Source organism: Ornithorhynchus anatinus, chromosome 3 (genome assembly GCF_004115215.2).
Source record: "Ornithorhynchus anatinus isolate Pmale09 chromosome 3, mOrnAna1.pri.v4, whole genome shotgun sequence".
NCBI lineage: Eukaryota > Metazoa > Chordata > Mammalia > Monotremata > Ornithorhynchidae > Ornithorhynchus > Ornithorhynchus anatinus.
The window spans coordinates 97,507,093-97,524,035 of NC_041730.1; the positions used below are offsets into that span (position 1 = coordinate 97,507,093).

At 42.2% G+C, this 16,943-nt stretch overlaps 1 protein-coding gene across 6 annotated transcripts in view; it reads right to left on the bottom strand.

Moving 5' to 3' along the window:
• RHOBTB1 (Rho related BTB domain containing 1) overlaps nucleotides 1-16,943 on the bottom strand; it is a 106,616-nt gene that overhangs the window by 32,301 nt on the left and 57,372 nt on the right. For 4 of the 6 annotated variants that reach the window (XM_029060441.2, XM_029060439.2, XM_029060442.2 and 1 more), the window contains 2 exons: nucleotides 7,060-7,261; nucleotides 6,590-6,693 (listed from right to left, as the gene is read on the bottom strand). In XM_029060441.2, coding sequence (XP_028916274.1) covers nucleotides 6,590-6,693; nucleotides 7,060-7,251 — 296 coding nt within the window. In that variant the 5' untranslated portion in view covers nucleotides 7,252-7,261. Of the gene's footprint in view, nucleotides 1-6,589; nucleotides 6,694-7,059; nucleotides 7,262-8,651; nucleotides 8,736-16,943 lie in introns of those variants that run through there. The other 2 variants (XM_029060440.2, XM_029060443.1) reach the window with 2 other exon arrangements.

Consider the following 16,943-nt stretch of genomic DNA (forward strand, 5'->3'; position numbering starts at 1 on the left):
TCAAGTTTACAGCGAGGAAAAAGGCAAAGGTAAACCACTTCCATATTTTTTTTACCAAGAAAACTCTACAGATACATTATCAAAATGATTGCAGATGGAGGTGGGGCATTATGAGAGAGATGTATCCATTGGAGTCGCTATGGTTGGGAAACGATTCGACAGCGAAAGACCAGACAACTGAGAAGTTAAGTGACTTGCCCAAGGCCACACAGCAGACAAGTGGCAGACCCAGTATTAGAACTCAGATCCTCTGACTCCCAGACCTGTGCTCTTTCTACTAGACTACACTGCTTCTCATTAAGCCATGCTGCTTCTTTTCTCCTTCTAGAATGATCTGGAATTCCACTTTTGCCCCTCTCTGAGTGAAGATTTTACTTTCAAAGTCCTAGGTTCTCTACTTGGCTTTGCATTGTTGCTTGTCACATATGAGATCAGCAATCCTCAACTGGGCGAGGCCACACACCCCCATAGACAGTGTTCAGAGGTTCCACGTGCCATTCAGAGGGTGGCTCTGCTTTCAGCTGCCAGAGGGTTGCCAGGCAATATTGGAACACGCCCAGGATATTAAGGCTTTTGGTTCCTTTCATTTTTTTTTAAATTCTTTGATGCCCATGCCCAAGACTAACCAACTGTTTACTCTACAAAGAAAGTAAAAAGTCAATCTACAGAATGGAGTATGAGCCAGAAGTTCCCGAATTTATTAGAGAGGGGAAAACCCTCCAAGGCACGCCTCCAAACAATTTAGGATAAGGAAAAGAAACATTTCCCAAAGATCTCTTCATTAAAAGTATTTCTGGAGATAGTATGTCTCAAAAACATTGTTTCTGACAATATGGCCCACTTTGGAGATGGAAACAGGTACATTTTGCCTTCACTGCAGTCAGAGACAACCCCCTATCAGCTTGTCTGATTACTGAATGGGGCTGGGAGAAAGGAGGCACAGCCCTGTCACCATTTTCCCCCTTTTAATACTCTGGATTAATTTGGTCTACTCTTCTGGCTCTACAATAATAGTAGTCAAGCAGCGAGTCACACTCGAAAAAGAATCTTTTGTGATCAGATAACTATTAGAAATCAGGCTTTCGGGTTACTTCACATCACGCTGATTTCATGCTTCCTGCAAAGAACTCTTTCTGTAGCTAATAAAAGCCATAGGGTATGGTCAATGTGGTAGACTAAAAATTACTGGCTGTTCCCAGTCAAACCCAATACAAAATCATCCACTAAATTGACATTCATTCCTCAGATATACATGTGTGTGCATATATATACCCATTCTGCCCAAGAAGGATAGTTTGTGATCTTGCCTTTTTAACCTTCAGCATTTCCTTTCGTTTCTGAAAGAGAAAGTGAGAAAGAGAGAAAGAGAGAGGGAGAGAGAGAGAGAGAGAGAGAGAGTGTGTGTGTACGTGTGTGTTGTGTTTGCTTTTCCTCAGGTCCCTGTTTTCAACTTCAATCTTTGCTATACAAAAACTCTCCTTGGGGCAGGAGACTGAAAACATGGTGATGGTGTTCCAAGTTCTCATCTATGAACTAGCATGAGTTAATTTTGCTACTAAAGCATGATCCAAATGAACTTATGATTACACAAAAAACATTCTACAGCTTAAAAATGAGTCTCTATGTATAATGCACTCATTTATAATTAGCTCCAAAGAAAGTTCAGTAATACAGGAAAAAAAAAAAGACAAGCTAAAGTGAATTGCAGATTATAATCAAATATTCCATTGGACAGAAACAGTAATTATGATTTGCACAAACATCACCTAGTTAGCAAAATATATTTTTAGAATGCTGTAGTCAAAGAAATGTAGCTTTAAAAGTTCCAGGAAGGAATAGGATGGCTATTACTGGGCTAGAGTGAACTTATTATTATTTAATGAGTTTATCATTTTAACCAAGGCATAATGACTATTCTTTGAAAGGGACTAGGATGTAGTTCTGATTGGGATAGGTTTTGTGACAGAATGTGAGAAGCAGGGTAGTCTAGTGGAAAGAGTCTGGGTCTGGGAGTCAGAAGACCTGGGTTGTAATCTTGACTCTGCCACACGTCTGCTGCGTGACCATGGGCAAGTCACTCAACTTCTCTGTGCCTCAGTTACCTCATCTGTAGAACTGGCATTATGATGGTGAGCCCCACCTGGGACATGAACTGTATCTATCCTGATTAGCTTGTATGTAACCCACCTCTTAGTACAGTGCCTGGCACACAATAAGCACTTAACAAGTACCACTGAAAAAAACTGAAGAGGAAAGGAAAACGAGAAGTAACCACACTTACTAAATGGATTCTAAAATAAACTCATATGAAAAGACACATATCCTCTTGAAAGCATTTGGATGTCTTAGAAAATTTAAATTGGCTTAAAATAATCATACACAGGAGCAGGTGAATGAAAGTGTGCCAACTTTAATATGGGGGTGAAGTGCTTTGCAATTGCATGAGTCAGAAAAGTCTGATCCCTTGATTCTACCCCAGCACTTAGTACAGTGTTTGGAACATGGTAAGTGCTTATCACATACCGCCATTATTATTAAAAAGGAGATCTGAAATTTTATGCAAAATTCATCAATTCAACTGATTTTGATTTTAGCATGATTTCAATAGTGCAATAAAAATGTAGCTCCACTGACAATCCTGAAAAGAAACATTTCAGGACTCTGGTTTGTGGGCTCAGGACAGGTATACAATGACACCATTTGAGGAAAGGTGTTCTGAAATTTTTAGGTTACACCGCATATGCCAGACATAGCATGTGATATCACTGCACAGAATGGGCATCTTTTAATTAAGCTTTTAGCCCTGGCAGCCCTGAATCTTTATCCATGTGAAAACATTCTCTCTGCAACTACTGCTCAAACACTGCATATGGATGTCTGATTTTAACCATAATTTCTTCATTTGCTTCAGGAAGTGAAGCATAAAATAGAAAAACGCCACTGACTGAAAAGAAGAAAAGTCGGGAACATCAGGAAAGGAAGTGAAGGCGGCTTGGTGGAAAGAGCATAGGACTGAGAATCTGGATGTCCATTCGCCTACTCTAACCCTGGGCACATCACTTAACCGCTCTGGGCCTCAGTTTCCTCATCTGTTAAATGAGCATACGATAGAGGCTTCATTCATTTGTATTTACTGAGCGCTTACTGTGTGCAGACCACTGCACTAAGCGCTTGGAAAGTACAATTCAGCAATAAAGAGAGACAATCCCTGCCCACACCGCGTTTACACTCTAGAAGTTAGCCCTTTGTGTGGTACAGGGACTGCACCCAAGGTTATAATCTTATATCTACACCTCAGCGCTCAGCAAACAGAAGGTGCATTATACGCATTAAATGATATTTATAATTATTATGCAAATTCACAGAAGGAAAATTATTTCCACATTGCAAGAATAATCCTAGATGTGGCGAGGCAGAAACAGAAAGGCATCACATTTTAGTGTCATGGAACTCCTATTCTGGGTGTGCTTTTATGTGAGGGCTTTTTATTATTATTGTTAGTTCCTGTATGGTATGCATTTTCAGGAATGAATTAATTTGTTTAAATCCCTGGATTATATCATTTAGTCAATTCCTGCACCAGTAGGACTGGATAGAATAAGTTAATAACTTTAAACCACCTAACGAGCACTAAAGTAATATATGAGGTATCTCATAGCATATAGTGTTTTGCTTCTAAGTAGGTCACACTTGGCTGAGAAAAGAAGTATCTTAACTTTCCGGCATCTAAGGGATTGATCTCTCCAGCTGATGATGAACACATTTGGAATATGTGGAGGAATTTTCCTTTTAGTTACTGGAATATAAAAACCACGGGTAACCTATTTAAAAGAGACTAAATCAAGGTGACAGAGAAGAGTAGCTTGAATATTTTAAGGCACTCAGATTTCTGGGCCAATACCCTTTTTGGTGTTTCATTTTCACAATCTCTGCTTTCTTAAATAGAAAAGAAAAAAAAGGCTATGCTTTGCTTGTAGTTTGGAAAATAGTTTATGGAGGATTTTGGTGATTCCTCAAAGAGAATAATCACCAAAATAAAAATAACATTTTTAGAAGCTATGGAGCCCAAGGTCAGGAGTGTTAGATTCCATTAATGTCACCATTAAAAGACAGGGACAGCAGATGGGAAGCCAAAGCAGGGCTGCCTGGAACAACAATAATTTAAAACATTCCAAGGGAATGCAAATGTTGGTGTTAGCCAGAAAGCCGGCAAGGAAGACAGGACAAGGTGAAAGCTTGAGAACACTACACTGTCTTTCCCATCTGCAGTATAAATTCTCTTTTACAGAGACCCAAAGGCTTTTGGTTTGAAGGGTTTTAGGCAAGATTTTATTAAAGAGAACAATGGCAGTGTGCCATGGTGCAATGCCCTACTAAGCGCTGGAAGTTGCTGCCTGACTGCTATTTGTTTCTGGGAGAGGAGTGAGGCAGAAGGGGTAGGAGAAGGAAAAAAACACAGTGCTCCTGGGATTTGACCCCTGAAACTCTAGAGGAACTGAGACCAGCCTGGATCCAAGCACCCTCTCAGAGAAGCAGTGTGGTCTGGTGGAAAGAGCCCGGACCTGGCAGAGGACCAGGGCTCTAATCCTGGCTTTGCCACTTACCTGCTGTGAGACCTCAGGCAAGTTACTTCTTGGTGGCTCAGTTTCCTATTCTATAAAATGAGGATTCAACACCTGTCCTCCTATAGACTGTGAACTTGTCCCTGTGGGAATAACTTGTATCTATCCCAGTGCTGGCATATGGTTAATGTTTAACAAATACAATAATAATAATGATGATTATCATTATTAAGTGAGGGGGACGGGGTGGTGTCATTGATTTGTGGGCCTGGGTGACTAGGTGGCCCCAGCTGAAACTGTCTTCCAGACTCCCAGAACTACAAGTTAGAACTAAGGAGGTCTGGAACTCTGTTGCCGACTTGTTCATCCCAAGCGCTTAGTACAGTGCTCTGCACATAGTAAGCGCTCAATAAATACTATTGAATGAATGAATGAAAGTTTCCACAAAGGTTCTGCCTCAGAATTCCTGAACCTAGGGGTTCTGCTCCCCTCTCAGGTTCGCACCTGGAGAGTTACCAGTACTCTACCACAGGAGTGAGAGTCAAGCAGAGGCCTAGCCATTCCATTCCTAGCTTGGGCAGGGGCTAACCAGTGGAAGGCAATCTGCTACAAGGCAAAGCTCACCCATGCTGGGCAGCAACAGCATGGGAGAGAGTCGAGAGCAGAGACTCGAGTTTACTGAACAGAAGGTGCCAATGGTAAACTGCTTCCATATTTTTACCAAGAAGATTCTATGGATAAACCACCGGAACGATTGCAGATGGAGAGTGGGGTGTTCTGGGAGAGATGTGTCCACGGTGCTGCTATGGGTCGGAAACGACTCGACCGCATAAGACAAGATAAGGGCATCTCCTCAGCTCAGATGGGATCTCTGGATTTGCTGCCTATAGACATAGAACACTTCCTCCTCCCCCAGACACACAGATCATCTCTGAATCAATGCCAATCCAAATGGGAGAGGTTCAGGAAAAACAAAAATCTCCTAGTTGCAGAATAAAGCCCAAGATGATGGTTGTGGAGGATGCAGTGCTAGACTCCTTCACAACATCACTAAGACCACCCTTTATTCTCCATGCAAACTCCCCCCACCAGTCCGTATTTCACTCGGCTGCCATGATCATTAAAAAAAGAGTTCGATTCACATCTCCACACTCCTCAAAAACCTCCGAGGGTTGCATATCCATCTCTGCATCAAACAGAAACACCTTAATACTGGCTTTAAAGCACTCACTCACCCTTCCCCCTTCTCTTGCCTCACTGATTTCCTACAACAATGCAGCATGCCCACTTCGCTTCTTTAACACCACCTACTCACTGTAACTTGATCTTGTCTACCTTGCCACTGACTCCTTGCCCAAATCCTGCCTTTGCCCTGGAACTCCCTCCCCCTTCCTATCCAAGAGAACACAATTCTCACTACCTTCATATCCTTATTAAAAAAATCCCATCTCCTCCAAGAAGCCTTCCCTGACTAAACCCTCATTTCTCCTACTCCTTCTCCTTTCTGCATCACCCTTGCATTAGGATTTAAACCCTTTATTCATCCCGCCCTCAGTCCCTGAGCACGTATGTAGATATCTGAAATATAATTTTGTGTCTCCCCTCTCCATACCCGAAGCTCCTTGTGGACAGGGAATATGTCTACCAACTCTGTTGCGCTGTACTTTCTCAAGCACATAGCTCAGCGCACTGCACACAGTAAGCACTCAAGGATCAACTGATCAAGCCCAATGTGCATTCTGAGACCCCGAGATGCAGGTTTTCCACAAGTTCAATTAAAAAGCCCTCAAGCAGCTCATATATCTGTTAATTCTGTTGCACTGTACTCTCCCAGTCACTTAGTACAGTGTTCTCTACATATTAAGCACTCAATCAATAAGATTGATTGGTATCTTACAACACATTTCTGCTGTATTATGTGTTGATAATTGATTTGTGTGTGTGTTGGGGGAGGGGTGGGAAATAATCCTTCAGTTTCTGGTTGGCAACACCTCAAGTGAAATTGGACTGGCTTAGAATTAGCTTACCTGCCGTACGCAAAACGTCTGTCTTTGTGGTGATCCCCAAAGGTATCCCACAGTCGGAGCGAAACACTTACTTCATCCACCACATCTCGAGAACGCTCCAAGACCTGAAACCGAATGAAAGTAGAGCAACACGGGGCATTAGAGCAGCAGGATTAATTCCACTCCTATCACCACTGGTACAATTTACAGCCATCTGGTAGAGGCACATTAGATACTTTTTTTTTGTTTGCTCATTTTCTATTCCCTTGTGAAGGTGGGGGATGTTTTAAGAAGAATAAATATTGCATTTCTGAGAGCAGCTGAACAAAATGAATTGATGAGCACTGAATTTCCAAGATGAGCTCGACTGGGGTTTTGTTTTCTTTCTTAAGTCCCCAACAAGGTTAATGTTATTCTGACCGTCCAGAAAAGCCCATTCTCATCAGATTGGCAAAGTGGGCACTGAGCAATGGAAGAAATGGACATCTTACCTCTTGGCAAACACGGTACTGATCAATTGCCCAGACCGTCGGTACATGAGTGGCCAGGAGCTGATATTGGGTTAGGGTAGTATTGCATGCTCTGGCACAGATCAGGCGGGTTTTCCCCACTGCGTTGTCTCCGACCACTACACATTTGATGGTTTCGACGTTGGGCCTTTCGTAGTCCATGTCAGTGTCCATTTATCAAAAACTGTAGAAAGAGACTCTTGTTAGACTGTCTTTCAAAAATCCCCCTGATGTCTGAGGGTGACCAAAGTCTTGATTCACCAGGTCCTCCCTTTCCCCCTTTCTTTTGTAGTTTTCAAAGTCACAAATGAGAAGCTCAACCACTACTGAAACTCAGGAGAGGCTCCTTTTTATACTCCATATAAGGACCAAAACACAAAATTGTTTTTTTGAACCTGAGTGGTTTATTCTAGTTAACATGTTATTTTCTTTTTGGTTTTCTGAAAATATAAACCTGGTGTTAGATAGAGCTCAATTTGGGTAGAACCAGGGCTGCTGGTACAAGTCTGAATCTCTTGAACTGCTTTTCACACTGATGATCAGCTGGTTTAACCTTTGGCATTGTTGCATCCACTGGCCCTTCCAGCTGTCTGTTGCATTTTTCATCTAGCATCAATTCAGGAAAAATGTTCTCAATACACTTTACAGTGTCATGGAGCAATCTACACACTGACTGCAGACGAAACCAAACAGTGCCCAAACATAGGAACTTTTACCCACTAAAAGTAGGTGTTGAAATGTTGTTTCTTTTGGTTTGGGTTTTTTTTTTTTTTTTCTTAAGAGGCAGACCTTTCCTACATAGAAGAAATATTTTAGTTCTGCCCACAAAACTAATCAGTAGATTGGGGAAGGATGATTTTTTAATGGGTACGTGCCAAATGAATCAAAGCCACTCTCCAAACAGAGTTGTTCACATTTCTATGTCTCTATCCTAGTGGTTAGGACAGGGGCCTGGGAGCCAGAAGGACCTGGCTTCTACTCCCAGCTCCACCACATGTCTGCTGTGTGACCTAGGACAAGTCACTTAACTTCTCCTTGCCTCAGTTATCTCACCTATAAAATGGGAATTAAGACTGTGAATCCCATGTGGGATGTGGACTGTGTCCAACCTAAATAGCTTGTATGTACCCCAGCGCTTAGCACAGTGCATGGCACATGGTAAGTGCTTAACACATACCATTAAAAGCAACCCTGGCTTGGGGGTATATTGAGTGGAGTGCTACCAGAGCCTGACTTTGGCCCAGAACAATTGATCAATTTGGTGAGCGACTGACAAGACTGAACAGAATGTGTGTTCACTAATGTAGATGGCACAAGGCCAGGAAGGGTGACTGGCCCTTAAAAAACATACATTAAATATAAAATGACAGTGAATAGCTGGAAAAGTGGGTCAAAAGCAATGAGGGTCAAGTTCAATTTAATGAGTACATGGCAATTCTCTTAGAGAGGAAAAGAAACCCACACAAATGCCTAGTGGGATTCAATGGACCATCGAGAATAATATGAATTGTATTTACTACCCATATGTGAATTTTCTTAAATAATAATGAAGACTGTATTTGTTAAGTGCTTACTCTGTGTGAAGCGCTGGACTACGATCTGGTGTAGATATGAGAAAATTACTCTGGCAACAGTCTCTGTCCCATGGGATTCACAGCCTGGGGGGAGGTAGAACAGATATTTAATCCCCATTTTAGAGATGAGAAAACTGAAGCGCAGAGAAGTCAACACCCCAGGCAAGTGGCAGAGCTGGGGTTAGATCCCAGATCCTTTAAATTCCAGGCTCAGACCCTTTCCACTTGGCCACACTGGATTCTACCAACAGAGGTAATAGCAACAGGGTAGGGGAAAACACTAAAATTCATATCCTTATCGGGAGACCCAACCTGAAGGAGCCATTCAGATTAGACATTAGGAAAAATTATCCAACTACATGGATAATGCAGTTGCCAGAGGAGACATGGACTATCCTCATCTCATTATTTTAAAGGAACAGTGAAGCAGTTACTTGTCTGTGGTTGACTGGGTGCCACTTAGCCTCGAGATATGATGGGGACAGAGAAGATCACCTCTGGAGATCTTTCCAGCCTGGCGATTTTATGTGCGTCACTTTTTAAAAATCAATTTTTCCCAGAGGAAAGGCAATGCCAGACAGGCTGAGTTTGAAACTAAATTGCTCTCAGAGAACAAGTGTCTTTCTAAGGACCTCACACTCGTTACCTTACATTCTCCCCAAAGAGCAATGCTGAGGGAGAAAAAATAAAAATATCAGACTTTGTTCCTTTAATCTCTAGCAGTCGTCTCTGAAATGACATTTGCTGCAGATAGCATTATGATGCACACCAGAAAAAAAAAGAGAAATGGAGGGCAGTAAACATTAATCCCCAAAGTCATTTCTTTTAAGACAGAAACCTTACAGGGAAGTTTTAATTTTAAAAAAAACTGAATTGCTCTTATTTTGGGAAAGATTTTAGAGCAACTGCAGTGACATTTAAAGAGCCTGAGGAATTTCCAGTGTGATGTTTGGCCAGGTTGGGGTAATTCTGTTCTCCCATCATGAGACATTCGCCTGGCACTTGATAAGGATAGAGAACAAAATGACCTTGCCAATTACAAAGCCACCATCTCTTCCTCATGCAATCTTTGGAGGTCCAAATTAATGACTTATAAAAGGATCTAACAACTGAATGAGCTGTTGATATCCCTGAATGTGACATGACCAATGGATTCTGCTTTCTCTTCCACTCCAGTTGTTCCAATTTAAACAAGGTAGGGTCTTTCCTGTAGACATCCTCTCTGCCCGAATCCACTGATTCCAGTTCAGGTGCCAATCCAGTTCAGTTCCAGAGCAGAGTTCAGCGGGCATGGGCCCCAGGCCAAGACTTAGCACCATGAGAGCTTGAGACTAATTCACTTGGGGGAACCTGCAGACCAGGTATTAATGCAGTGACATTTCACCATTCTACAAACTAGCATTTAAAACACGTGACCAGATAATTTTTTTTTAAAGTTTACCCACCCATTGCCTCTAGCCAACCTTTGTACAAACTGGAAGGAAGGAGGAGTTGATGGGTTTTAAGGACTGGTGTAATGAGTTCTTACAAGTTCACAAGTCCTGACCTCGAACCCAGGTATTTTTGCTCTCTAGCAATTTAGTCTAATATCTAGTCAAACTGATCGTATTACCTGTGTGTCCCTGTACACACACACACCTGTCACTCTTTGTGTCCTTCACTCATATATGCACTCACTCTCCCAGGTTGGGGAGATGTCTTCTATAGCCATTTACATTTTAAACCACTGATCTTCATTAGGCAAGAAGCTAGAGGCCTTGATATTCTACTCATGTGCTAAAGGTATTTGGGCCAGGGAATGAACTTACATTGCTGTGGAAGCACGCTGAACAGCCTACTCTGAAGCAAGACTTCTTTCCAGACAGTGTCCTCTGAAAACCTTTCAATCAATCTACTACAGAGCTTTGTTTTCTCCACCAAATGAAGGTTTCATGAGGACAACTTAAGGAAGGCAGGAGTTTCAGAGGTTCAGAGCCCTGGTGTGTTAAACTTAGAGATAAAGAATAGCTTGAGCAGCCTTCTAAGCAACTGAAAGCACTTGGTGCACTATCTCTTGTTTTCTTCAAACTCTTTGAATGAGAGAAGAGGCCAGTATCATCATTTAACTGATTCCTTTGGTTTCAGCTAAAAGCCGACAACATTTAAGGACAGAAGGATCGGTAAAGTTTACAAACAAAACACAAATGACACCTTTGAACTCTAGAGGGAAGATCATTCTATAATGTTCTCTGAAAAACAGAAGGGAATGGAAGGCGGTCTTAAGAAATGTCATTAGACTAGGTGACATTGCACAAGGAAAGTCACTTGAGGAAAAGTGACCTTTAGATGCAGCTTTGATCAAACATGCACATTTGGATTTTTCCTCACAGAGCATTTTGGCAAGCAGGGGCATAAGTACAAGAAGAGGAGGGGATCTTAAGTTGTAGGTTTTATGGGGAGAAGGGGAAGAAAAGGAGGAATTTAATCTTTGCTCACTTCCCCAGACACCCCTTACCTTGCTGTTAATGTTAAACCACGCTGCTGTGAAGGCAAGCTCCACTGTTTATGGACTCGCTGTGTATCTGAAATATGAAATTACACCTTTGATGTTTTCCTTAAATGCCCCAGTCCTACTGGTTCCAGATTTCTTGGGCGAGTGAAAGGCGTAAATGGGAATAACACTCAATCTGAGAATCTGAAATCTAAGCAGTGTCTCCTAACTGAGAATAACAAACTTTGCAAACACTGAGATCCCAAGACAAATGACATGGATTCTGGGTTCTCTCCCCACTACTCTCAGCTCCTACCCTGGCTCCCAGGGTGAGGGAAAAAAAAATCTTTCCATTGACTTTGGGCGAAACTTGGAAAGGAAGATCAGAACTTTCCAAGATGTGAGACGAGAGAATTAGAGATCAAAAATATACACTGCTCATATTACTGACTGCTTCTCTGTTCACCTTTGAGATTCCTCCTCCTCCTGTTTCTCCCTTCACCTCCACTCCCAGATCCACCAAGATAGTCTTTCGATTGTGGAAAACTCAGGTATTGCTGCTGTTCTTGGATCCCTCCACTTACCTCACAGTAGTAATATTACTAATAATACTGACAACTCAGGCCTGCCCGACCTCTTCCCAGTCATCTTAAACCAAGTTATCTCAAATCGAATTAGGCAAAACAAGATAGAATGCTCAACCCAGGAAACCACCACAAATAGTCCTGCTTCCAAAAGGCATTATTCACGAACACAACCTCACAATATTACACAATTATTACACAAGAATGGACGCCTAAGCAATTGCCTCACAGAAGGCTAACGGGAAAAATTCCAGAGTAATAGAGAGTGAAGTAGGTTGCAGGCCTCACCTACCTCTCAAGATGATGTCTTAAGACTGTCTCCAGCTCCCATTCTACTGCACCACAAACACAACTTTTGCGTTGAGGACTTACTTTGAGCAAGCAGATTCCTGACACTGAAGTCCGAAGGCAAGTGGCAGGACTTGACTATAGACTTACTGTACTTAGAGGTACAACAGAATCTACAGGTCTCGGTTTCTGGTTTTTGTTCTAGCCTGGCCACACGGAAAATGAAGATAAGGAAATATTTCCCTTCTAGAAGTCTCTAGTGAAGCTTGGCGAATAGCAGCCAAGCGTAGCCCGTGGCAGGCAGCTGGTAAACCAACGCTCTGCCCCATTTAAGATATGCATGCAAAACTGCCTTTGAGAGGGTGACTTCACATCTACCAAATTGGTAGAGGGTGTGAGGATGGGATTAGATTGCTGTAAGAAACAAATGTTTGAAGAATCATTACTTTACCCCTTCTCTGACCACTGCAAAAGCCCCAGGATCCTGGCCAAACCAAGGCAAATACAAGACCTAGAACCAAAACTAAAAAGGTCAATTTTCAATTTGAGAGCTTTCCCCAAACTGCTCTGTCCTTTAGGGTCTTAATCATGGTATTCCCAGAGCCGGAATACAAACTCTCCCAGTGCCTCATGCTACTCTGGTAGAAAATAAGGCACTCTGGGTAGATCAATAACTTTCATGCAGTAGAGTGGGCAGTGCTGCACTCTGTGCTTATCCATTAGACAATGATATTTACTGAGTACTTACTGTGGGCAGAGAACTGTACTGAGCTTGGGAGAATACAACAGAGTTGGTAGGCATGTTCACTGTCCACGACAAGCTTACAATCTGCTGTAATATACTAAGCAGCCACCTAATTTCCTTAAATAGGCAATCCTCCTTTGAAAGTGCCTTCCTGAGAGAGGCTCTATAGAATCGACTCTTTTTGCATCTATTAATGACATTAAAACTTCTCTGCACAAGCAGCACAGCCTAGTGGAAAGCACACTGGTCTGGGAATAAGAGGATCTTGATTCCCCATTTCAAACATTGCTGTGTGACCTTGGGCAAGTCATGCAACTTCTCTGTGCTTCAGTTTCCTTATCTGTTAAATGGACATTCAATACCATTCTCCCTCCCCAGTAGACTGAATCCCATGTACAACAGGGACTGTGTCTGATCTGATTATCTTGTTTAACTACCCCAGAGGTCAGTATGGTGCTTGGTACATAGTAAGCTCTTAAATACCACATTTATTATTATGGTACCAAGCTTAGCACCGCACAGGAGCAATCGACTCTGGTGTACGTAATCCTACATGTGATACTGTGAAATTGAGGAGGAAATACAGCAGTTCTACTTTCATGACGCTGATAGTTTAACATGGATTCAGAACAGGATAGTTTTGTCAGGTACAGCGGGGAGGAAGAGAAAAGTAGACACATTTTTGAACGATTATTTCCTCTCTAGACTATAAACTCCTGTGCACAGGGAATGTGCCTACCAATTCTGTTGTACTGTACTTTCCCAAACCCTTAGTGCAGTGCTCAGCACACACCTCTGTTTGGAATGATTATTTTAAAAAGCAGTTACTCCAGGCCCCTCACAATAAGGAATCAGGAAGAGGAGATAATGAAAAAGCACAACATACACCACAGTTCATTCATTCTTTCATTCAATCAGATTTATTGAGCGCTTACTGTGTGCAGAGCATTGTACTAAGCGCTTGGTTGAGTACAATACAACAATAAACAGACACAATCCCTGCCCACAACGAGTTTACAGTCTAGCATCAAAACAAAGATCTAAGGTAAAGGAATCTGTTTACATCATCAGAAGAGGAATTTCCTTTGAGAAAGTGTCCCCAGGTGTTTCTGCACACTATTAGCTAAAGAAAGGAAGAATCTGTTCATCGTGCAGGACTCCTGGATGGGCCAGGAACTAATGGGAAGAGTCTGAGAAGTATTTGAGAGTAGAAATCTATAAAAATGCACAAGCTTTTTGAGTTGACAAACCGCACTGAGCCAAACAGACTGGCAGCAAGGCTCCAAATCTCAGACAGGGCGAGGCAGATGAGGGGAAGAGTGTCAGAAAACATTTTTCAGAGACACAAATTGAGCCAGAGCAGTTACCAGAGGGTGAAAGGGGAAACTGTAAAACGTTTATAGGCTTAACATCAATGCTCGAGTCAGTAACAAAGTGGGAAGAAGAAGTTAAGGAGGAACTGAAGCCTGTTAAAGAAAATGAAGAAGAAGAATGTAATTCTCTGCTACCACAAGCTTTTGAAAATATTTTACCTGTAAAACGGCAATATGAAGGTCTGAGCTGTAGGACAACGGTCTCTCAGACACGAAGGCTGGCTGGCAGAGAAGCCCATCTGGCTGGGCTACAAGTGGCATGGCTCAGCGTTCAGTGGAAAGTTGGTGGGGAGGAAGTCACGTGGAGCACCAAGAGGAAGCCAAAACCGAGAATGGTCAAGAGGATGCCTCAGTGGCCAAAACTGAAGACAGACAGACTGAAGCAGCATGGCCTAGTGGAAAGAGCACGGGGCCTGGGAGTCAGAACGTCCTGGCTTCTAGTCCTGGCTCTGCCACTTGCAGACTGTGAACTGAAAGGGTGGCGAGAGAGGAGAAACTATGAAAACTGGATCATGTTCCTTCCACATATTTATGCCCTCAATCAACTGAAAGTGTTTATTGAGTATTTACTCTGAGCACACTTTACTATCCAAGCTCTTGGGAGGATTAGAGTTGGTAGGCATAATCCTTGTCCTCAAAGAGTTTACCGTCTAGTACAGGAGACGAGCACTAAAATAAATTTCAGGTATGGGGACGCAAGAGAGTTTAAAGATATGTATGTGAGTGCAATCAATGTTGGAGGCTTGAATATTCAAGTGCTTAGGAGTTGCAGCATGCTCTAATGGATAGAGCCCAGGCCTGGGAATCAGAAGGATCTGGGTTCTAATCATGACACCACCACTTGTATGTTGTGTTACCCTGGGAAAGTTGCTTCACATCTGCTGATTCTCTGTGCCTCAGTTACCTCATTTGTAAAATGGAGATTAAGACTGTGAACCCCATGTGGAATATGTACTGTTTCAACCTGATGGGCATGGAATGTGCTAATTCTGCTGTATTGTACTCTCCCATATGCTTTGTACAGCACTCTTCACATAGTAAGTGTTTAATTAATACCATGGATTAACTTGACTGGATACCCCAGCACTTAGTACAGTACCTGGCACAAAGTAAGTGCTTAACAAATACCATAAAAAAATGCAGAAGTCCTGAAGTGGCAGTTATGGGGGAAACTAGTTGTGGAGATGAGAGTAAAATCAGGGCAGAACCCCTGGAAGAGATGTGATTTCAGGAGGGCTTTGAAGAAGGAGAAAGCAGTAGTCTGTCAGATGAATCTTCTCAACCAGAAACCAGCGAAGAATCTTACACCTAGCATTATATCATTGGAAATCTGAGAGAAGTTAATCAATCAGTTGATCAATGATACTAATTCAGTGCTTACTGTGTGCTTAACATTGTACTAAGCGTTTGGGAGAGTAAAACAGAATTGACAGACATGTTCCCTGCCCACCAAGAGCTGAGAGTACAGAGGGGGAGAAAGTCCTATGATTTTATCCAAAGATACCACCACTTTAATGGTTGGTCAGTTAGGAATTGGTTGTTCTAAAATCCCCACATCGAACTGCATGTGGTTTACAGTTAAGGTCCCAGGAGGGTTGTATTCTGAATGTATGACTAACCCAAAGTCATCGTGAATTGAATACATGAAGAAAAGTGCTTCACTTATGGGAGAGAATCCACTTAAAGGGGGCCTGGTTTCATCTAAATGAAGTCAACAAAACAAAACAAAAAACCTCTAAGCCTGCTTATATGACCACTTGAAGCTGGAAACAGATACCTGAAAAAGTGGTCTTGCCAAGTTTTAGTTGGAATATACTTACACAATTTACTTACACACACTTTGGATCCATCTAAGCTTTGATAAAACTATCCTCAAAATCCTGTGCTCTTTCCTGAAATAGTTTATTAATCAGTGCAGTTTAAATTTCATTACAACAAACAGAGTTTAAGCACCAAGCACAACTGGCTGGCTTACGATGCTGGAATTTGTTACCTATGGAAGAGTAGGATGTTCACCTAGCCCCCCTTCAAAATCTCCCCTCCGCCCCCATCCCCCCGATGAAGACCTTTCGCTCCCCTGTCCCATTTTGTTAGATGAGAAACCTAGTTGATAGATTCCTTAGGGTTTTTTTTTAACCCCCATCCCTCCCTCTTCCAAATGGTCACCCACAAGACTGATCCATGAATCCATGCAAAAGTAGCATAGAATTATTTTCCGATGCATGACCGATCAAGATGTAAAGCTAAAGAATAGTAAGGTCATTATCAAATCAGAAAGTTATTAATAAAAGAAAGTAATGGTGATATGTGTGGATTTTTTATCACTATGCCTATGTCTTAGGCAATCCAACAGAGGTAACTTGAAACATCTTAAATAGGGGAGAATTGAGAGCTACAAAATTTCATGGCTACAACAGGGGGAGTTACGATGATTTCTAATTGGTCTTATTCCCAGGAGAATTCAACTGCCAAAGGGACATATTTAAATTTGATAAATCCATCCTTATTCCGACAGACTACTTAGGTAGAGCCAAGGTAGAGTAATGCTAACAATGACTCTTAGGATGCTGTTTTGGACGAGGCTGTTATGAAATGATCACCCAGGCTGATATGCATCATCAGAGGGCATCTGCTTGCATGATGCAAGGCAACAAAGCAGGTTTGGAGAAGCAAAGAAACAGATACCCTACCTCATCTGGACCCGATCTCCACAAACAAGAAGGATACTAGATAAACCCCACTTGGCCCAGAGAGCACAGAGGGAGTTCCTGAAATTTCAGATGCAATTTTCCTTCCACATGATAGGCTCTCCCTTTCGATAAGTGACACTGT